This window comes from Phlebotomus papatasi, chromosome 1, assembly GCF_024763615.1.
Source record: "Phlebotomus papatasi isolate M1 chromosome 1, Ppap_2.1, whole genome shotgun sequence".
NCBI classification, from domain to species: Eukaryota; Metazoa; Arthropoda; class Insecta; order Diptera; family Psychodidae; genus Phlebotomus; species Phlebotomus papatasi.
In genome coordinates, this window is record NC_077222.1 from 74,369,149 (window position 1) to 74,392,684 (window position 23,536).

Sequence of the window (23,536 nt, forward strand, 5' to 3'; positions counted from 1 at the left end):
TATTGCCCCAATATTGAATACTCTTGCGTTGAGGGAGAATACACAATGAGGAAAAAGGGATGATTATCAATACCCAAGGGTGTCCCAATGCACCCCACTGCATTATGATGTATTTACCAAGAGGGAGGCTCGAAAACGGAGGTGACATTGCATAGCGACCAAGTGTGGAAACAGCGATAATTTTTATGAAAAATCCAGAAATTAAATATACAATACACATACCAACATTTAATATATAAATATACATATAGTTGAACAAACAGATAGGAAATTATCACAGCTCGATAATGATAATATAACAGTACATCGTGTAGAAAAGATATATCAAACATATTCGATACTTTAATTTATAATACCCAGATCAGTTCGATTGTGATTAGTCGATGGAGTGAACAGGCGAATGCGCCTCGCGCTTGTAATCTTCCAATAAATTACAAAGTTATTGCTGAAAGCAATATTTTTACTTCTATTTTCTTTATTGCCTTTACCGAGAATGTCTCAAAACTTGTGAAAATTTGGTTCAATTTTCAAATACTGTCAGTGTTTACTAAAATAGTGTTCATTTTCATTTAACTTTTGGAGCATATATTGCGAAAAAAGTATTTGGTCTATTGGACAATCTTCTTTCGGAATTTGTGGTTGTATTTTTCAAGTTAAAATGTGCAGTAACAACATTGGTCATACTGGATATGCAACAGGATACGACGACTATTATGATTACTACAGTCATATAATTCCGCCTACGGAATATGTTCCAAATCACGATCCTTGCAATATGGAGTAAGTATAAATTTACAACAAAGTAAAAGTTCATAAATACTATAAAATTGCTACAAGTCACAATTAAGACCATCTGTCAGTGTTAACTTATACAACATTAAAATTGACGCCTTTTCAAAGTTTGTATTCTTAGAAAGTAATTGGAAAGAGATTATTATTCGTATTCAAAGTTGGTTTAAATTTATTGCAATATTAGAAAAATTCTCTACTGAGTTAAATTTTGCAAGATTTCATCCTAAATTCTAGGAGTCCAATCACGTAATAGTAATACTTCATCTGTGCTTCTTTTCCAAAGTTTTCCTGACCTATTTACTATATAATGAGGTTGTTTCTATTCAAATAATTAAATTTCCATTTGATATTTCTTAGGGTTCAATTAAATTCAGTCTCATCCTCCAGAATATATAGCCCATAGTCTATAAAATTTGGCAGTAAAATTTACCTCAAACGTCTTACACTTAAGGGGTATGAATCATCAATTAGAGGCCCTTTGCACAAATTTCCTTTACCTAATCATTTATTGCCAAATTTTACATAATAAATATTTTTGAGAATCAGTCTGAGTCCATTTAGGCTTGTACACTTTGTTTTGAGAAAGATATATAGTCGTTAGTTTAATGCCACTGATCTATTAATTTGTTCGTGTGGCTTTTTAGCTAATAAAAGCCCATTGAAAAAAAAAAGTTATTAGAACTAAATATTGGATGGGAAAATTATCTAACTGTCTATCTACCTAAATAATGTGCACTAATCGGGAATTATCCTGCACAATATTCCGTTATAGGGATTTATAACATATTTTAAGATTCAGGGATGGATAACCGAAAATTTGTCATATTAGAGGAAAGTGCGACAGATCTGTACAGGGGAAATTCCGAACACTATGATTTTTTATTAGATGTAAGACTACAGTGAACTAACCCTAATATGTTTTACTATATGGTTGCTTGTTCAGAAAAGATATAGTCAACATAGTTCAAGAGTTAAATAATAATTTTTCCTAAAATAAAAAATTACCATGTTTCGTTTATTTAGATTTTTACTTGGAAATCAAGAATTAAATAAATTCATCAAAGTATCACACTTTCTTATTTCTTAATTTGTTAAATAGGATTTAGAATAGTATCACACAGAGAATTATCACTATGACGTTCAATTGCACTGAAAATATAAAATAGTCTAATGCCCTATAGACACACTTACGATTAAAGTTCAGACGTCCAGAGACGACTTAGCTCGTTCATAGTCAAGTCAGTTCCTAAAGCGGTTTTCAGACTAGAGGCTTAGCCCAGTTCCCGAAAGTCTCAAAATCTTAAATAGCAAGCAATTTTATTCCTTTTTGATAGCCTAATAGGTTAACGAAAGTTATATTTTGTGAGTGCCAGTGAAGCTAAGCCTCGTTTGTAGTGTGGCAGGAACTGACTTGACTTTGAATGAGCTTTGTCGTCTCTGGACTTTAGTCGCAAGTGTGTCTAGGACATAACATAAGTAACTTTAGTGGCTCTCTGAATGATGTGAATAAAGTTTAAAGCTGTCATAATGTATGAACAAACCAATCAAAAAAATATTTACGATCTACATTTTTTTAGATTTTAGTTTTTAATTATTCATTGTATATACATTGCAATTGCAGTATATTTTATGACATTACAAATACTCATAATACCACTTAGGTAATTAAAAAAAACAATGAATAGTGAAATCTTTTGAAACTAAAGTTTGCAGAAAACCTGTTTAGAAGATTAATAAATCAGCGTAGAAGTCAAGCGGTTACCTTTTTATTACAGTGTATTCATTAAAATGTCTAAGAAGATTTCTTGTATATATTTTAATTTCTTTCTAAATATCCTTTCCCTACCTTTGAGCGATGAATCCCCCAAATTCTTGAGGGATTTTCCGGCAATCCTGTTAAATCGTCACCCCCACACAAGAACAAGACGTTAATATGCGTGAAAAGAGTGGAACAAATTCAGGAGGGTTCTTAAAACGATATTCGGACATAGAAAAACTCAAGCAATGTGGGTGTTTGTTCATGGAGGTAATTGATTAAACGTGGTTGATTATTTTACCCTATTTAATAGTTCAAGATGAATTCGTGCCTGATCTTCCTGACCATATTTCCTGCATGCCATCAACGACTTTGTCACACCACTCCACCTCCTATTTTTTACCGGCGGAATTATAAATTGTAAAGGGACTTTGATTTTTTTTTTTTATGAAAAATGCTGTTGACAACTTTCTCACAATGACAATTTTGGAGGATGTCCCATAAAAAAGAGGATTCCGAAGATTCCTCTCTTTCTGGACGCACAATTGCGTTCCGATTGCCCAATGTTGAAATGATTTTTTTTTTATTCTTTCATTGAAAAGTCAAAATCGAACAAGCGATAGGGCTCCTAAAATACAAAAGGACTCTTATATTAGTTCAGGTACATCCGGCTCGATTTTATGGTCATTCTTTTGAGGATTGTTGGTTATTCTGTCGTGGTGAATAGGCAAGACACTCCTTTCTTGTATGTCAACCTTTTCAATCACCGGATATAAATGCAAACTTCCCATCGATGCCGAATAACATCAGAAGATTTTGACCAAGAAAAGAGATACATCAATATTCCCCCATCTTCAATCTCACTTCTAAAGATTTTGAAGATGAATTGTATCTCCTCCTTTTAGGATGTATAATAGTTGTAGAAAGTCCTTTTGCCAGTCTGAAAGTTTTCCAAATTACCCAAAGCACATAGAATGTTTTTTTTTTGGGAAAAACCAAACTATCGCAAAATATTGCCTACCAGCAGCTGAAAAGGATCATCTGCCTAAAGACTGTTCTGTAGATGATGTTTTATGCTTTGGGAAGACTATTTATTTGGGTTATGGGGATTCCCAAAGGCAAACTATTTAAATGTTGCAGTATAGCATTAGTGCATGTTGGTCTCTCAGTGCTCTGCAGACATCTTGGCACCTTTTCTTGCCAAATAAAATTATAATTGGTTTTTCCCATCCCATAATTTTCTGTCACTGCGGAAATGCAGAAAATATAGGATATAACTTCCTTCCTATATTCGTTAATACAAAAAAAACTGTCATGAAAAAATACGCGCGAAAGCAGAACAATTTTCCCTAACAGAAAACTCCTTGGAAATGGCCTTTTTGGTGGGAAAGAAGCTATCGTCTCCGTATGGTAATTGTAGAAAAATGCTATAAATTAGCTGTCATTTTTATTTTTTGGCTATCCTGTCATCTGAAAATGGTGTGTTTCACATTTTTTCCTACTCTTCCCTCACTTTATTAACCAAACAAAGTCATAATTTTACTCGAGGCGCTTCTTTTTCGCCTAGAAGAACCACTTTCAATTTCCCCCTTCCTTACATTCGGGAGTTTTCCATACAGAACAACCACTACGCCTCTCTGGTTCTTAAAGAGTGTGGATATAAGGCACGAAATTACAATTAACATGTAGTTAATTAGTTTACCATTGCGGAGGTAATTTAATGCAATCACAGCATTTAGTCACTGTGCCATTTCCGCCAAAGTTCAAAAGCCACGCGAATTGTTTTGAGGGAAAAATAGGATGAGGTTCTACACTCATTCCTTCATGAGCCATCTGGAAGCATTTGGTATTTTTCACACAATTTATATTATACTGGAAAATCTCCCCCGGAATTGCTAGACCATCTAATTGCTAATTGGGCAATTGAACTGCGCTCCCTTAACATGATGTGTGTTTGCGATATCAAAACTCATTCGCAGGGCTGGTATAATATTCTTAAATGGATGGCACGAGAATGCTACAGACTGTCACTATAGTAAACAGTGTAAATAATCTTTAGCAATAATCTCTCACGTGAAAAAAGTAATTCTTTTCTTCCTCTACTCAGTAGCATTCTTGCAGCACTTTATTAATGAGATTATTTTTTGAAAACCTTTCCGTACGTTCTTGCAAATGAAAAAGGAGCTTTCCTTTTTGGAAGTAAATTACATTTTATGAGAGAATTCACTAGGACATTGTGTTGAGGGAATTGACCATAAAAAGTCCTCTTGTGACAAAATTTTCAATTTTCATACACAATTCATTTCCGTTTCCTATATAAGACATAATTGTTCCCTGTTGATACTTGCAAAATTTCACAGCTATTGCACATAAGTCAGGAAGTCCTTAATCTAAATTTGTAACGCACTACGGTTTAATAAATGCACACTTACTTACTAATATTGCTACTTAATATTATATTTCGACATATTGAATTATGTAATTCATCTATAATGTAATTTATCTTTCCGAAATGCTGCTAACTTATAAAAAGAAAAATAATCAAAAACTGTAATTGTTTACCTACCGTAATCAGGTGACCTTGGCCTCAAGGGGTGACTATGCCCTTGCTATCCGTAAGCTTTTATTTTAGTTCTATTCTAACACTTAAGGATAGTCTTCATCGATCTTTTCCGATCGGTAAAGACTATCGTTATAGAATTAAAGAAAATCTTACGAATAGTAAAGGGGCATAGTCACCAAGCTTAGCGATGTTATGTTCCTCATTCGAAAAGTATCAAATTCGAAAAATCTGCAGTTTTTCTTAATTCGTAATTCCTTAACATGCACAGGTTCACAACCGTTTTTAATTGATTTATAGATAACATAAAAATTTTCTTATACTTGCAAGTAATGCATTGAATTGCGGAAAAAAATTAATTGATCAGTTTGTAACCGATTGGTCATTGGTAATCCATTATTTCTCAAAGACTTAAGTATTAAACGTTCATTCATTTTTTTTTTCATTCATTTTCAACCGCTTATCCCTATTGGGGTCGCGGGAGTATTAAACGTATTAAACAAAAAATAATCATCAAAAAATCACTCATATGTCTTTTCTTTTTCGATATAATATCTGACTATAAGATTTTATTCAAACAATGAATAGCCAAATAATTGGAAAAATAGTGAAATATCGATTGGTGGAATGTGTGCATGGAGATAGGTACCAAACCATGAGGTGACATTTACGATTACTTACTTTGTAACTAAGAAATGACGAACTATCCCTTTCCAAACACATTCCATTGCAGGCTCATTCGTGTGAACCGTACTCCCCTATCAAGAATATTTCTTATAGGTCACCGTCGATCATTGAGAAAAAAAAAGATTGTGCGATTAACATTTTTTCCTTAGAAATTTAGGTGTAAAAATATATCAACATTTTTAATGTTAATTTTACACCTTATTAAGGGTAAAATTAACACGAAAAGGGGTATTTTTAACCCCTAATATACCTAAAAAGGGTAATATTTACACAGATTTTGGATCAATACTGCAGGGTAAAATTAACATTTCTGGAATGTTATTTAAACTTTTTCGGATTTCTCTCAGTGATTCAATCATATAATGTTAATTTCGTATATCTGGTAATTTGAAACAGAACCTAAAGGCAACGTAGCCATTAACTATAAAATATTTAAAAATATATATTAATTCTATACGAATTTCAATAATTTTAGTAGTTTGAACTTATTGTAAAATAGGAAAAGTGCCAAAACGCTTAAACTTTTAGAACCAACAATGGGTCGCAAACATTTTATAATAATATCGCGACATTACTTGTTTAAAAATAATAATATTTAAATATTAATAAGAGGAATAGTAGAAGTATCAAAGCAAGAAAAGTGCATTCTAAAAGTTTAAGCGTTCTGGCACTTTTTCTGTTTTGTAAGAAGTTCGTCTTAAAAGTAAAGTATAAATTTACGTTTTTTAAATGTTTTCATGCACAACTAACAATCATGACGGATTCATATCTTTTATATTAGGAAGATGGTTTCTCTATAAAACTTTGTGCCAACATTATTATTATTAATATGGTACAAGTTATTTATAAAATAGTATAATTTTTCATAAAATGTATCTCTACTCATACAATTTTGAAATCACAGATACTGCAAGCTTTAACTTCCTTATAGTTAAGTTCTTCGGCATTCAATTGCATTGTTCACAACAGCAAATATTAAAGTAACTTTTGCACATGCATTCACCATTTTTCAGTAGCCGTTCGTGTGTACAAATAGAGGATCTCTCCTCGAGTGAAAAGGCTACAAACCAAACATTGCCTTCAGTCACAATATGGGAAAAATGTATGGATTTTCAGGCGGGATATGAAAGCATGAGAAAAGGAGGATGCAAAAAAGTGAAATCCCATTTATTCATTCGGATATTTATTATTTACTTTTTGCGGCATCTTAGAGCTCAGCCAAACTATACCATTATACGGATAACAGTAAACAAATTATTGAACACAACGCCCAAATCCCGACACGTCTTATTTGTTATCCATCCTCCTGGCAAATGATTTCTTTGTCCAAGTGCCCAAGGGTAGAAAAGCCACCGGAAAAAACAGCCGTAGTGCTGAAAAAAAATCCAGGAGAGAACCTATAATCTCATAATAGAGATGTGACGCTTTTCACACATCAGGCAAGAAAAAAGTTCTTATGATAACTTTTTGGTTTTTTTTTCTATTAAATTCTTCTGTGGGTATAATTGAGGAATAATCCATCGCAAAATATCAGAAATACCATTCCAAAGAGTTTCGATGGTCTGAGAATACCCGTCTCAAAAGAGATTTTCAAATAATTTTGGATGTTGGTTGATATACTCTCTTAGTTATGTTGTGAGCATGGTTTTAAGCCAGGAAAATGTCCCTCAAACTCCCTCTCCCTCTATTCTAAAGATGGTCCTGAAATATTAAATCACATGAGAAATAATCTTGTTTCGAAATAATCTCCTGTCAATTTCTTAAACTTATTGTAATATCGTATTATATAAAGGACCTGTTAAAAATGCAGGTATTTGCTATTATTAGTTTGAAACCTTATTGCTTCACTTTACACAAATTAAAAAAAAATACTAATGGAAACATTGTACATAATAATATGGAATCCATATAGTAAAATATTACTTAGATTTTTTTTTTAAATAAAATTATTATTCTATAGAATAAATTTAACGTTGAAAGTTCAATATTACTAAAAAGAAAATAAGAAACTAAATAAATTAAAATATTGTAAAATAAATATGATTGTCCTATGGATGTATGGCATTATAACCTGAAGGAGTTTTCAACCGTTTTAGTGTGGATTAGTTTTAGACGGCGGTGGCCGCAGAAAAAACTGTTTCCAATTTTGATTATGAAAATATATCTATGAGTAGCAGAGCATTTCTCCAGAAGAGCATTGATAACCTTGATAACAATAAATCTATCTATTTAAAAAAATTTATATGAAATTCATTAAAAATTTATGTAGTTTTTCTTGTTACATTCCTTGAACTTAAATATGCGATTTAATGGCATTGCATTAAGAGTCAATCCAAATATTTTTTCTACACTTTTTTTGGATCAGTTTTACAATATGAAGCTCTGAAGAAATGTCCTTTTTTTAGAGCAATTCTCATAATTAGATATTTTTAATTAACGTATTTTTCATTTTGTATGTTTAAATAAATCTAGATTACTTTTTGAAGAAAGTCGAATCATCATTTATATACTTAAAACTTCATTTAAAATAAGTCAATATGCAACATTTATAACTTTATGATGTTTGCTCAAAAAAAGATTAAATTTAAAGGTCAAATTGCAAATATTCTTCAAAAAATAAACTAGGGTAAGTGTGCCAAATTTCGGCATAGTTACATGCAAGCGTCAAAGTCTCAAGTTTGAAGTGTAATATTTTAAATAGAAATTGATTTTTTATTCTTTCTTTTGTAATAGTGTTGCTTGGAACCTTGTAAAGAGTTTACCGTCTTTATTTACTCTAAAATCATTCTTAATACATTTTAAAATGAATAAAAATATAGACATAGCTTTGGTGCCCTATTTTGACCATCTTCATTCTCATAGTTCCTTGCCCTTCGGGAATTATTCCAATATCTTTTTCACGTCATCTCGTTTGTCGAAGCTACATTTTTTGTTATTCTTTTGCATTGTATAATCTGTAGAGTACGTAAAATATAAAAATTCATAGAAATTCGAGGAACAAAAAAGGTGGCCGAAATTGCAAGCTGGCCGGAATTTGGCACACTTACCCTATATGTTAAGTGACTCACTGTTTTTTGATTTTTTGTTTTACAATTCTTTTGATAGATTTTTACGATCATAAAATAAGTCTTGCAGTACAATTGACAGATAATATCTCTTATTAAGTCAGCTTATAAATGATATAATGTATATTTCACGTTTTAACTACGAATTATTGCTATCAGCAATAATTCGTAATAATTGTGTAATAATTATATTACACAATTTAAATTATAATACCAATGCAATGAGTGAAAAATCAGCAGGAACCCTTTAAAAGTACTTCCTCCATTAATCAAACTAAAAATGTCTGAAAGGAGAAATTGGGTGAAATGGAGCTCTAGGGGTATCTTAACATTGATTTTCTATTAACTATAGCTTGAAGAAAATATATATATTTTCCTACCTATACAGATGTAGTGAGGTTATATATCGGTTTCTTGTAGATTTATCGTACCAATAACGATGCGTGAGATGGATGATCCCTGTATGTGGTCGAGGGGTGTCCTTATGCTCCCATCTCATATCCTGATTACGTGCCATCTCACGAACCTCGTTATGCAATATAAGGTACCATGTAGAGGACAAGCTCGCAACAATGAAAAGGTATAGTGAATTATGTGCATGAGAGAGGTAAATTGGCTGAGTGTACATTATTTTCTGCTCGTGTCCTACCCTCCATTGTGCTCCCATCCTCATTCACGCTTGAAAAGCTCAAATGATCCTTGCGCCGCTCTCCAAAGGATCCGACTGGTATGTGATACTACGCAGTGTTGAGAATGGGTGCGGTTCATGTTAGTACCGCCTCTACCATCTTCCTTGTCCCTATTGGTCCTCATTGACGTATCCGCAGGGGTTGGTTGGCTGACGACCGAACAACCCTTGACTTTGGGGTACTTGTAAGTCCACTTATGTCTAGAGCCATGTACTTTTGTTACAGTTAAGAATTTGCTGTCGACAGCGTAACTTTATACTCTTAAAACCGTGTAAAGTGGTCGTCAAGAGGCTCAGAGGCAACATTATAATAATAACAATAATTGAAGTTGCTGGTATTTTTTTCTACTCATGAGCAACAAAATATCTGTTTATTGGAAATATCTCAGCTATTTGTTCATGTTCCTTCATTACTATGAAGCCCATTATTAGAAACTTTACTTCTGCAGATACATGATTCTTTTTCTTTGTGAATTCTTGTGCAAAGATGAATGTTCATTAGTGATTGTGGAGGGACAAGGAGTAATACACGAAAGGAGACTGTTTTATCAGGATTCACAGTGACAGTGATAAACGGTGAAATTTAAGTGTGGGTTAGTTTTTAAAAAAAACCTTAAACTGGCTGTTCAAAAGAAAATCAGTACCGTGGCTGAGACAAGTAAGAAGAAACGGTGTACCCCGTCTCCCACTGATTTTGGGTCAATTATGGCCCCATCAGCTTCCTTTTTGACGTGGTCACCAATTTTTCTGCCACCATGGGGCCCAACATTCTTACCAGCGGCCTTTTATCCCGGAGCTCTCAGATCCGCTTTACCAGGGTTCGTAATTTTACCATTATTTATGTTTCTAACAAAACTAAGTGACTAAATGCCTTGTTTTTTCTTTTTTTTTTTAATTAATTGTATAACAAATTTTGAATTTCTCTTTATTTAAAAATATAATTATTATGATTGTTTAATTTACTAATCATTCCTAATATGTAAAAAAATAATTTTAAAATTTCTGAGAATTATTATAAATAATTATCACTACAGTATTATAATGTAAATTAGTTTAAACAGTGAAATTAAATAGGTGTGACTATTAAGCATCCCACCTAATGCATGTTTTTCTAATCTTTTGTATTTTTAGATGGTTAAGTAAATATTTCTGTTAAAAGCTTACAACTTACTAAGAAAGTTAAAAGGCGATATTAAAATTATAAGTAGTTTTGGCTTTTATATTTATACAAAATGAATAAAGGAAGTTTTGCATTAGGAATTAGAGAATATTTATTAGATGAGATTCCTAACAATCTCACCTACTATCCTAACAAAATCTTATATCCATCGGTCCCAAACTTTGCCAAAATGTGTTTGGCCATTTCCTAATAAAGAATATATAAATGGCTAAAAAACTTTTCCATCCGTTTTATGTTCTGAAAATTAAAAAAAACCACATTCAAAATAAACTTTTGTTTGATATTCTTCAATATTATTTATTTCGTCTCACTAAGAATTATATGACAATTTTTGACAAATTGTTGATACCTGTAAATTCATCTTTTCAACACCCTCGTCGATTTTTTGGACAAGTTCGACATAATCCCTGCGCTATTGATGGATTTATAAAATCCAAAATATATATTTTTTTTGGAAAATTCCTTAGTTTATGGGAAGATCTAGTTGAATACCTATAATTACACAAAATACTCTTAAGAATCTAATTAGCATAATTTTAATTTAACACCATAAATCTTAAGCCAAAACACCTGTGTGTTCTTTTTTCGTGCCGTTTTTTTTCTACATCCTCTGGCAGAGGTTCCTTTTTACATTTACAGTCTTTTCGGTGCAAAAGAAACTTGCTTTTGCTTTGTATACTTCAGGAGGAAGAATCTTTTTTTTTAAGATCTCCATCATGAGAAAAAAAACTTGCCTTTTTATTGTCAAATACACGACGGTTTTCGTGAAGTGTTATTCTTTGGTCACGTCCCACTCCAAGGATAACAGAGACCACTCAAAGTGCTACAGTTCTTTCAAGTGCGAGAAAGTTGATAAATTTGATGTGTTAAATGCATCGTGTGCCTAAAGATCTTCACAGCAAATTGTGGGTTTTTCCTAAGGATTTCTCCACTTTCGAGACTACAGGGATTAATAGTTCTTAGAAAAGTTATTTATTATGTATATTTTTTGGCTTTCGGTCATTATAGTATTATAAAGCAAATCAGAACAAAAAGAAAACCATATTTCAGATTCTGTACTTTATTATATATTTTTTCTTTAATTTGCTAATCAATATCCCAAAACAAAAAACTTTTTCCATTTTAGATTTAAAATTGAAAACAACGGATATAAATTGTAATTTATACAGATTAAAATTGATGATTTGTGCATATTACCCATAAAATAATTGTCGGATGGAATAAAGCTATTTCATTTAGAGTGTGGCATGATTTACGCACCCACTTTTCCTAAACTTCCATCTAGAAATCAGAATATCATCGCGCGACGGGTGTTTCCGGTAAGGAACTTCCGATTGATTCAACCCCTGTGCTATATAGCGTCAATTTCATACAAATCAATTGGCGTGAGCCTTTGGGCATAGTAAAGTTAAAAAGAAAATAGGCAATATCTAAATAGACTAAAATAAATCTTTGGCTTTGGGAATTATGTGCGAAATGAACAGTAAAATGTTCGGAAATTCCCAAGGAGGTATATTTACAAATTAGGGACTACTACTGCTGAGCAGATAAGCCAAAACATGCCCATTTTATAGGTTGAGAACTGTGAAATTTGCATGAGGTGTTTTTAAGGACTCTATAACAATGCCAAATGACTTACAAATAGTAAAATTTGGATTTGACACCATCTGCTTGGGAATTCCAGTACAGTTATTGCATGAGTCAGAACATGTAGTTTTAAGGAGTATTTATCTCACAAAGTTCATGTATATTTTCAAAGGTTAAGCAAAAACTTTTAAGGCAATGTTCCTAGTAAGGATATCTCTATTATTTTAGGATTCTGGACAGTATGAAAAATCGACCATCATTTCAAATCAGCGACATACTGGGACTTCAGCCCAAGGATGGCATCACGGATTCAAATGGCAATCAATCATCTCATCACACATCATCCCTTCCTCCCCATCCACATCACAATGGTCTCCTGGATCCCGTGCCTGGAACCTTCATTCCACCTTCAGCAAATGGGACAATCTTCGGTGAATCTGGACACTCACATTACCAGAACATGTTTCATGCAGCCACTCGTTCCTGGGCCACCCCTTTAGACAGCAATAATGATCAGTATGGTGAGTCAATTGAATTTTAGTAGCCTCCCACAGTCTCTGGCTATTGATATTTCTTTCCAATTTTTGCTCTTCTTTGGCACATTTAATGCCGTATGTCAAAATATTGCAATACGTGGGAAGAATGGAGTCTTTCATGATCTCCTCTTTCACAGTATATTCTGTTAAATCCCACCCCATTTAAAGTACAAAAAATTCCACACATCTGCTCAAGATCAATCCAGTTCCAAGCATCATGGTGTCGACAATTTAGGCATTTGAAAGGGATGAAATTTACCCCTTCTCGAAATCCCACTCTTTCACGCCGAACATTTACTTGAGTCATTGAATCCCTTGGTAATTGATGGTTGGGTGAGATTTCCGACGTTTTCAACCAATTAATTCTCAACTACTACACAGAACTATTGAACTATCAAATCGGATGAAAAAATTATCCCTCAATTGTTAATGGTGAATTTTTGAAAACAGTTACATTTTAGGGATTTTATTCTATAAAAGCAAATAAAAATCGACAATTTGCTCCATAAGGGGAAACAAAAGAAAATTTATGTTGAAATATTTTTATATAACATTTTATTCTTTTCATTGTAACTTTTATTTTATATTTTTATGTCTCTTTAGTATGTGTTATAAAAAATAAAAGAAATATTTGAAAACAAAATTTTATTGTTCCAAATATTATGTGTAAAATAAAAAAAACTATAAAAAAGATGAACACTAAAAAAAAACCAAGTTTACATATATTTGTATGAGCAAACTATCTTTGGTAGTTCGACTTTCGGCATATCCGACTTTTAATAAGCAGACTTGTGCTGTGGGTTCTCCGACTTTTCAGCATTGTCCGACTTTTAGCAAATTACATTAATTAAATCAGGCAGTATTTTTTAGGGGAAGCTCACTGCGAATCGGAATATTAAGAGACATCCTCCATATTTAGCTAAAACTATAAGTTGCAAAACACTATTTAGTATGTTTGTGTATCCTAATCATTAGGGAAGACTGGGGCAAAAAGTCACAATTCGAAAATTTCAAAATTCAATATTTTCCAAAATAAAAGAGACAGCAGCTTATTTTTTTTCCATAGATGGCCTCCATAGACCTTCTACAATATCGTAAAATTCTTAGAACTCGAACAAGGAATTTAGAAAATAAAAAATATTGAAATTTTTAACCCTATTTTTGAAATATTTTCCTTACAGCAGATATCAATTTTTGCCTATTTATTTTCCAAAATTGATGCACTGGTGAATATTTCCTAAATGTGTTGAATTCTTTGAATACGAAGCCACTAGGAGAAAGTACTCTCCCTTCAAACGTTCATGCCTTCGAATAATGTGAATTTTCTTTTAGTTTTCCTAAGAGATTTACACATAATTATCACATAATTATTAATAATTGATAGAAAGCTAACTAATATTTAATAGAAATGTGTAAGTCTCTTAGAAAAAATGAAAGAAAATTTAAATTATTCGAATGCATGAACGTTCGAAGGAAGAGTACTTTCCCCTACCTATTTTAGAAAGATTGTTTTCTCCAGAAATCCTATTATTAAAAATGACCACTTGGGGTAAAATTAATAAAAAAGCAAAAAGTAATACCGATGCAATTTCTGATGTCTCACGGCGAAAAAAAACGTCATTGCTATGTCTCGCCGTTCAACGATTTCCTCAATTTCTAAATTTCTAAAATTTCTCGATTTCTAAAATAGCTTGAAAGCGCTTTTCTCGGTCAGATAGAGAAAACGGTGTTTTACAAAGGTGTAGATGTAGAGGAATAAATTTCCTATGAAAATATGTCATCTAGGTTTTTTTTAATTTATGGAAGCCCGTAGGGGAAAGTACTCTCTTAGAACGTTCATGCATTCGAATAATGTGAATTTCTTTTACTTTTCCTAAGAAATTTCTACAAGATTATTATCAATAATTGTCAATAATTGATAATAAGCTAGCTAATATTTAATAGAAATGTTTAAATCTCTTAGGAAAACTTAAAGAAAATTCACATTATTCGAAGGCATGAACGTTCGAAGGGAGAGTACTTTCCCCTAAAAAAGCAAATCAAAATGTGATAATATCCCATACCTGATACTATTTGCCCCAGTATTTTTGAGAATGGTCACAAAATTAACTTTCAGAAAACGGCTCAATAAATATATTTCCTTACAAAATAGAGGAAAATGACTTTCACAAAGTTGTAGAGTAGTAAATTTCCTATAAAACTGCGCTTATTAGAAATTTCTGGAGCGCTCGGGTAGCTTGTAAAAAATAAAATATCCGTTTTGTGACTTTTTGCCCCAGTCTTCTCTATTAATGATCCAGTTAACTACATTTTATGTATTTTTTATTCTATTTATAAAAAATTAATAAAATTATGTATAATTACAAACATTCACTCTGTACCTCCGGATCGTCTTGAATTTAGATATCTCACGGGTAAATGGTTTTATAAATTAAATGAGAATTAATGCAGTAGAGTAAAGTGATATAAGTTGGACATAGTGTTACAAGTTGGACAATTCGCCGGTACAAGTTGGACGTGGCTTTTTTTTGATAAATATAGTACAAAATTTGTTTTTAAGCAGGAGGAACCAAATTATAAAACTAAAGCATAAAAAATATACAAATAAAAATGAAGTACTAAATTTATCAAGACAAAAAGCCCTGTAAAAATTGTACCATTGTCCAACTTGTACCACTGTCCAACTTGTACCACTTTACCCTATATACTTGTGATAGTTCAATAGTTAAATGTTGCGAATTATTTTCAAAAAATCTTTTATTTTGGAGCAAGAATACGGGGACAACGTGATGGAACGAGGAACACTGCCGATCGAAAAATCGGAATTTCGATTTAGAAAAGCTAAAGGTTTTTTTTTTTAAAATATCAGACATATTAATAGTTCTTTTGTATAAATTAAGTAAATTTATAAGATAGGGTTGTCAGTCTTATGGTCTGTGGAATTAAATGCGATAAAGCGGGCTTCAAATACCTTTAATGTTAGAAAATTCCAGTGAGACAACGGAGATTTGAACTCGGGACAATAGTTCTAATCCTATTTATTATTTATCCTTTATAATCTTTTTGTATATACTAGAAGGCCTAAGGTATGCACATACGTAAAATTTATCACATTAAACATATTTAGTGATAATGATGAATTAAATTACTCGTAAATTACGTTTCATATTGTAAAATGAATCATTTTAAAATCGAGATAAATGGACTTCAATTTTTAACGAAATTTGTTCAGAAAATATTCCCTCCATGATATTGATATTTAAAAAATTAAGAGTACAGACTGTTTACTTTATTTAATTATTAGTCAATAGATAACAATGGTTTATTAAATTTCTATTTTAAATTATGAAGTCTTGGGCATTTAAGAAATCACATTACCTCTGTGGAAGTCCAAAAGGGGTTACGTGGGTCACGAAGCTAAAAAACAATATATTTTTCCTAAAAAAAACAATAAATTTAAATTAAACTATATTTTCTGAAATTTTCATTAAAAATTCTAAAAATTCAACCGTTGAGACCTGATTTTAAAACCTTTATGAAAAAATTTACTTTACGGTGGATATGATTACTCTCATCAGAAGTCGAAAAAACTCTAAATATTTTCTCTTATCTGATGAATTTTCGTTAGATTACTGACGGCAATTCGTATATGAAGGTCAAGGAGATGAACTCCCTCCGGATGCGTCAGGGGGTGCAATCCTTTCAGGACAGGAAAACACAAAATTCTTTGCCAAAGCTTTCGACGCTTCAACGCGTCTTCCTCAGTGGTCAAATCTGTGATTTGTCTCTGAAATTTTGTCCGCAGAGGTTATTGTAAAGTAAGTTCTGATCCAGGCAACAAAAATCTACCAGTGAAGTACCAGTTTAACTCATCAGATAAGAAGGTCAAGGAGATGAACTCCCTCCGGATGCGTCAGGGGGTGCAATCCTTTCAGGACAGGAAAACACAAAATTCTTTGCCAAAGCTTTCGACGCTTCAACGCGTCTTCCTCAGTGGTCAAATCTGTGATTTGTCTCTGAAATTTTGTCCGCAGAGACAAATCACAGATTTGAGCACTGAGGAAGACGTGTTGAAGCGTCGAAAGCTTTGGCAAAGAATTTTGTGTTTTCCTGTCCTGAAAGGATTGCACCCCCTGACGCATCCGGAGGGAGTTCATCTCCTTGACCTTCTTATCTGATGAGTTAAACTGGTACTTCACTGGTAGATTTTTGTTGCCTGGATCAGAACTTACTTTACAATATCAAATATGGTGTAAAATTCGCCAAAATGGTAATTTTTTGTATAAATTTATCCAAAAAACTCCAATTTCATTTTTTTGTTCAAAAATCGAAGGGAAATTTAAAACAACTGCTAACAGACATATTAGTTTTTTTTTACATTGGTTTAATAAATGCAGTTAATGTAAATTTAAATATTATTAAAATGTGTTTATGATGCGTGCCTTGATACGTAGTAAATGTTAAACGATAGGATTAATCTCTTATTTGAAAAGACTTCTTTGGAAAACTATGCATTTTTCTATTTTAAATTTTTCTTCTTAACTTACTAATGTTACTGGATTTTTAGAATAATTATTTCAATTTATTTCATTTATAAAAAAGAATTATCCACTTTTATAATTTTTGAATGTGTTTTATTAATCCGATTCAAAATAATTATTTGTAGTTTAACATGGTAAGTTAAAAAAATAATTGCAAAATGGAAAATCATTTGGATCCTGTATTAAAATCCATGAAACATGAAAACTTGTTTCATTTATGTTTCACGATTTTTCAAATGAAATTGAATACATTACTGAATCTCTCGTACTTTTCTGAGAAAAAATTCTAATATAATTTCAAAATATATATTTCCGAAATTTAAATTTTACATTATAATATGTATTTTAAGTCTAATATGATTTCTTTTGGGGAAAATTTCATTAGACGTATATATAAAGAACTATACTGCTTGTAATACAACAACCTCTGACACGTTTGTAAGGGTAAATTGCGGTGTACCGAACAAGGGTAGAGAATGGCAGGGGATAAATCCATCAGGGTGCTATTAGATTGCATCATACCAAGGAATAATGGGGCGGAGCAGAGGCGTGATTTTTCTCTCGTCCTTCCATCCCTTCATGATTGAAAATTTTATGAATGAAACCTCTCAGGACATTTGCCTCTTCCACTCATTGTATGCAATTTCTGCACAATTGTTGCTGCCTTGTATCCTGTATCCGAAATCGATGAAGTATCGCTTTCGTTTGTGATCTATGACCCTATCTCTGGGTACATTGTTTGGTTTCTCTTGCGTTCAAATTTTCCTAAATACTTTTTCCGTATTCCTTAGTTATCTGTCTCTTTTATCCACAAGTATCATGAAGCATCCTTTTCAGTCATATTCTCTTTTTTTTCATTTACCCCTGAGACACCTCTAAATGGGCATATGACCACCTCTATGACTTTTATGTTTCCGATATTGAATATCGTTGTGGGATATTAAAGGCATGTAGTTTTGCTTTGTCCTGTGGAAATTTGGCAATTTGTATTCAGTCTCCGGAGAGTGACACCTTTTTCACCCATGCCAAAATAAAATAATAAGCAATTGACTCTCCTGGAGGAGTTACTTCCTCAACTTTTAACATAGTTTATTGCTAACTTGCATTATTTTCACCGGCGGAAATTGACTACAATGCCCATTATGAGAAAAAAAGGTGAAACCAGCTGCATCATCGGTCAGTGTGCTAAGAAGAGATAGGGAGAGGTTGATGACAAAAAAAGGAGCCATTTGAAAGTCAAAAACGATGAGTCAAAATAAGAAGTTACTATCTCTCCTCTTCACCTTTTCTTTGCAGGCATTCCACAGCAAGCTAGTCCAGACAGTACGTCTCCTGTCGCGTCGGAATTGTCCTACACACCTCTGGGAGCTTGCTCTAATTCATCGAATGTGGCCGATTCGTCCAATAGCAAAATTATCAATCTGGACGAAGCGTCCCAGCAACAAAATCACAATACAACAACTAGTCACATGGCGGAGGAATGTGGTGAGGAGGAAATTCTCGAGGATCATGACGAGGTGGGTGATCTGGTGGGTGCACAGAACACAACGGGTGCTCTGAAGAAACGGAAACGACGCGTCCTGTTTTCTAAGCAACAAACATTTGAGCTGGAGCGACGGTTTAAACAACAACGATATTTATCGGCACCTGAACGAGAGCATCTCGCTAGTTTGATAAGGCTGACACCGACTCAAGTAAAAATCTGGTTCCAGAATCACAGGTACAAGACCAAGAGGGCACAGAGCGAAAAGGGTGCTCTAGACGGTTATCAGACCCATCCACCTACCACAATGCAATCCCCACGACGAGTAGCCGTTCCTGTGTTAGTTCGCGATGGTAAACCCTGTCTAAATGGATCCAAACATCAAGACCCCACCTCCCATCCCAACCCCCACATGGTGCTACCCCATGCAGGTTATCAGCATCACACCCTCATCCCGCATGCCCAGAACCCTGGTCGAGGGGTGTGGTGGTAGAAGCCTAGGTCTGGACCTAGGACATCGCCCATCAACTCCACTTCGCAGGATCCACAACTTAGGGAAGTAGATTAACTGCATTCAATTTTACTGCTATATCTACTTAATTGTAAATATGTGCCCCCTATTCAGACTTGCATCAAAATTCAATCCTAGTACGAATTTTAGCCTAATTTTCCTCTACACTGATAATTTTGTTTGAAAATAGATGTTCCAACTTTCGATCTAAAAAAGAACTGGATTTTTGCGATAGAAAACCTAGATTAAATGCTATTTAAATTCCGAAACGAAATTAAATCATCAACTAATGTCATAATTAATTTAGCGTTAAACGTTAAAATTTAATTTGCAAAGACATAAATTTTACAGTTTATGTGCCAATTTAACAGTTTTTTATGATATCTAGAGTTTACTGACATCTACTTTTCTCCTAATTTCTGGAATTATTATTGACAAAATAATCCTCTGTTAATATGTAAAATCGAATAGCAATCGATTGAAATTATGGAAGAATTTTTACCCCTATTGAGTGACTGTTGAGAGTAAAAATGTGAAAGTACTCGTAAAGCACAATCCATAATATCAAGAAGAAAAACATATTTCCCAAATAAATGTTTGCGTGTATTTGTGAATCCACCCTCTAAATTTATGAATTTCCGCTCATCAATAATACCACTTTTCCGGTACTTTCGAGAACCAGCACACTCACTTTTGGACAATTCACTTTCATTTTCTGCATTGCTCCGAGAGACCATTTGTGGAATGGGTGAATAAAATTGAGCAATGTAGGGATTGTGTTCTAATTCAAGATAATTTATTAGTGGTAGAAGGGAAGGATATTTCACAAATCTCTTTACCAATTTAACTCTTCAGTGAATTGCAAATTGAATTTTAAAACAGATGTTTTATTTTTAATTCAGCAATAGTAAATTTTCACATCCTGAAAAAATCCAAAAAATCATTCCTTAGCATCTAATATACAATATTACGAATATTAAGAAAAAGAATTGTAAATGAATTGAAAATAAGTTAAAATAAATTGTTTATTGTATTAGATCCTACAGTTAGAAATATTTAATGTGAATAGATAATGTGAGAAGACAGAAAATAAAGAAAACAAAAAAATAATTATTTATTGCGATTTATTATATGAATTTAGAGCAAATATAAACGTGAAAATTAATTTGATAGTTTCATTCTCTCTGGTTTGATGTTTGATTTTTGCACTTGCGCGTTTACTTAATTGTTCTTATCACTTGTAGGAAAAGTCTTATCGCCAATTTTAATCAATATTATCTGTTTTAGAACAAATAATTACATCTATTCTATCGCAATATTTGCCACATGTTTATTCTTTCTTATTTGTTTCATGATTTCTTTTAATATCCAGGAAAATCACATCAGTATTTCATCATTGAAATGGAATTTATAGTTTACGAAAACAATCATGAATATTGGCTCTCGCATCACTTTCTGGGCCAATTCAATTGAGTGTTGGCAGAAAAATCTTCTGCTTTCGATCATGAAATCATAAATCTTTCCTCTATTTTTTTTGTCTAAGCTTTCGCGCATGATATCTCCTTCGCAAAATGTCCTCGTCATCTCGACCCTGATAAATGTGACTCTTTTTTTCTGTCTCAACTGCCTCAAAATACAAAACGGAGCAGAAGAAATAAATATCTCGTGTGTGTACGCATATAAAAATTAGTCTTTGGCTTTCTGACGTCCATTTCGTGCCAACAATGGATGCGCACCGAACAAAAAGGATGTCGAATGACCCTCTTCTATATAACATCCTTTTGTTGAAATTACAGTTTCCGGGATTATGAATAAAAAAAGAGCTGTAGGACTCTTGTGCACTGAGCTCACACTCCAGAGAGCACATTTCTTTCGGGTCAGAAGACAGAGATTCTGTTAGAGATGGAAAAATAAAACTTGAGAGCCCAAAAAGACATTCTCAATTGCCATAAATATCAATTTTATACTGTCAGCAAGTTCCACTGTCTGGTACAATAAAAAGATGGTTTGGTGATTGAATCAACTCTGAGATCAAAGGTATGAGAAATTCGCTGAGTGCACGAAGTCAGAAAAAAGTAAGAGTATGTGGTGCACATTATTAAATTGATTCAAATTACAATAGCAGATAGCAGACAGAAAAATAGGCCTTTCTTGATATTTTTCTTTTTAATTCTTCCCGACGTTTCTAGGATGGATGTCCTCTGACAGAAATTTTCTGTGTGAGTCCGCTGAATGGTCAACTCAAAGGAAAAGTGTGATCAAGTCCAAGGGCAGTGCAACAGCAAGTCTTCCCGGTTGTGCGTGATTTTTTCTCCAAATTCGAAATTTGATGAATAGGACATCCATATTCGAAACGTCGCGTCGTAAAGAATTAAAGAAACGTCTATTTTTTCGTTTGTTATCTGCTCCAATCCACTAGACCGAAAATTCACTCAGAAAAAATTGCAATACAAAAAAATGGAAATACAAAATCATTTTAATTTGTGCTTAACTAAAGTATTATAGCCTAATTATTTTATTAAAATACCGATTCGTCTCTCTTCCGAATTAATTTATAGCGTACTATTTCATCCGTATGAGCAAGACTTTACAATCTCCTTTCAATTACAATACCAAAAAAATATTTGTCAGATTTTCAATTTTAAAGTGTGTTTTGATATATAGAACAGTAAAGTTTCTATAATTACACCTCTAGATCTCGGGAATGCTTTGTTCTTTTTTAAGAATTAAAAAACCACTATTTCCTATAAATTTGTGAGTTAAAATATTGCTCTTCTACCGATTTACTAAAGCCAATGGTGGCAATAAAATACATGATGAAGTTGCCTGGTCACTTATCAATTTTCTTATGTGCCGAAAAATGTGGAAAGAGAAAAAAACTTTAGGCTCTATTATCTTTCTTTCGAAGACACCCTCTCTCTCTCTGCTGCTTTTCCAATTTAAGTGGCTATCAGTAGAAACGGGCTACCTTTCCGCGTGAATCTACACTGATCCACTGAATAGCAATCATAAATTGATGATGTGCACACTGTGTACGAAATATTCTACATTTTATCTATACTTTCCACTCAAATGACCTCGGCCCAAAATGGACCACCAGATAAAGGTCATGCCGCATCGCCTCAAATATGTATCAATATTGTGCGTGTAGAATTTACCAGAGTTATGAATTATGACCAGAGATTGTCACTGCAATTATTTGAGAAAATATTGGTCGATGAGTAAATGGCCGGAGCCAGAGTAAGATAAGATTGAGGAAGAGATAAATTGGTGAGTGTCTCTTGAAAATTTTACACACACCGCAAGGGGGAAAATTGTGAATGAATGCTGCGTGAAAAATCAGAGCTGACGCCCCTTCGATTTTCATTCGGATCATTAAGTAGCGGAAAGGAAAATGGTTTTATATTGACTCCCAACAAATATCCCAAATACATTTTGCAATTTTAAATTGGTTTCACAATTTATTTTCAATGGTAGTTTAAAGTCTTTTCCAACGATTATCTCCCTCTATTCTCCCACCCTAATACCCTAATTTTGCAGTTCTCTCTGCATTTTTTCCGTTTTCAGGGGCAAATAAATGTTTTTTCTCTCCCCATTCTCCTGACCTGGACTATCCCAAAAGAAACCAAAGTACCGATTGTGCCCTTTACTCACAGTTAGTGGTGCTGGGATGCTGAATGGCAATGAATGCAGCATATCTTTTCGAGCAAATTAAATTTTCTGCTCTAAAGAACTTTTTGGGATATTTGCTTCTGTCTCTGAAAACGGAAGTGAGAAGACGGGGGAATGAACATTTTTGCAATATGTCGTAATTTGTCTGCAATAAAATTACGTCAATTGTACCATAGTCCATTTGTTTATTAAAAAACTTTCGTCATTCCGTTGAATCAGCGCCAATAGAAGAAAATTCCCAAAAAGGGGTTCAACAATGTGGAAATGTTGAACAAGCGTAGATACAAATGTTGATGGTTGAGATATTAATAGTCGTAAGCTTGTAAATGCTGTGCAAAAAATTTCCTGATGATAACTTAATGCTTAGGTTGAAATATTGATTTTCGATACATATTTACTTATGTTTTATTAGAGAATTATAGGCTGGTATACTAAAAAGATAATAATCTATAAAATTGTAAAATTTTTTTGGTCGAAA

General features: G+C 33.0%; 1 protein-coding gene across 3 annotated transcripts; it reads left to right on the forward strand.

The window, feature by feature from the left end:
• The first annotated feature begins 354 nt into the window (after positions 1-354).
• LOC129801995 (homeobox protein vnd) lies at positions 355-20,551 on the forward strand. 3 transcript variants are annotated; one of them, XM_055847542.1, is made up of 3 exons: positions 355-780; positions 12,556-12,836; positions 18,689-20,551. In XM_055847542.1, exons 1-3 carry the CDS (start codon positions 659-661, stop codon positions 19,366-19,368), a joined length of 1,083 nt encoding a protein of 360 aa, XP_055703517.1. In that variant the 5' UTR covers positions 355-658; the 3' UTR covers positions 19,369-20,551. The 3 variants fall into 3 exon arrangements, with proteins under 3 accessions (XP_055703517.1, XP_055703503.1, XP_055703509.1); XM_055847528.1 differs by having other exon boundaries at positions 356-780; positions 12,544-12,836; XM_055847534.1 differs by lacking the exon at positions 355-780 and adding an exon at positions 9,766-10,366 and having other exon boundaries at positions 12,544-12,836.
• The last annotated feature ends 2,985 nt before the right edge of the window (positions 20,552-23,536 follow it).

Bases quoted from the DNA above. Each gene is read 5' to 3' on its own strand.
- LOC129801995 (XM_055847528.1), top strand. From the start codon at position 659: ATGTGCAGTAACAACATTGGTCATACTGGATATGCAACAGGATACGAC. The intron at 781-12,543 runs GTAAGTATAAAT...CTATTATTTTAG, and splicing joins CACGATCCTTGCAATATGGA to GATTCTGGACAGTATGAAAA. The intron at 12,837-18,688 runs GTGAGTCAATTG...TTTTCTTTGCAG, and splicing joins CAGCAATAATGATCAGTATG to GCATTCCACAGCAAGCTAGT.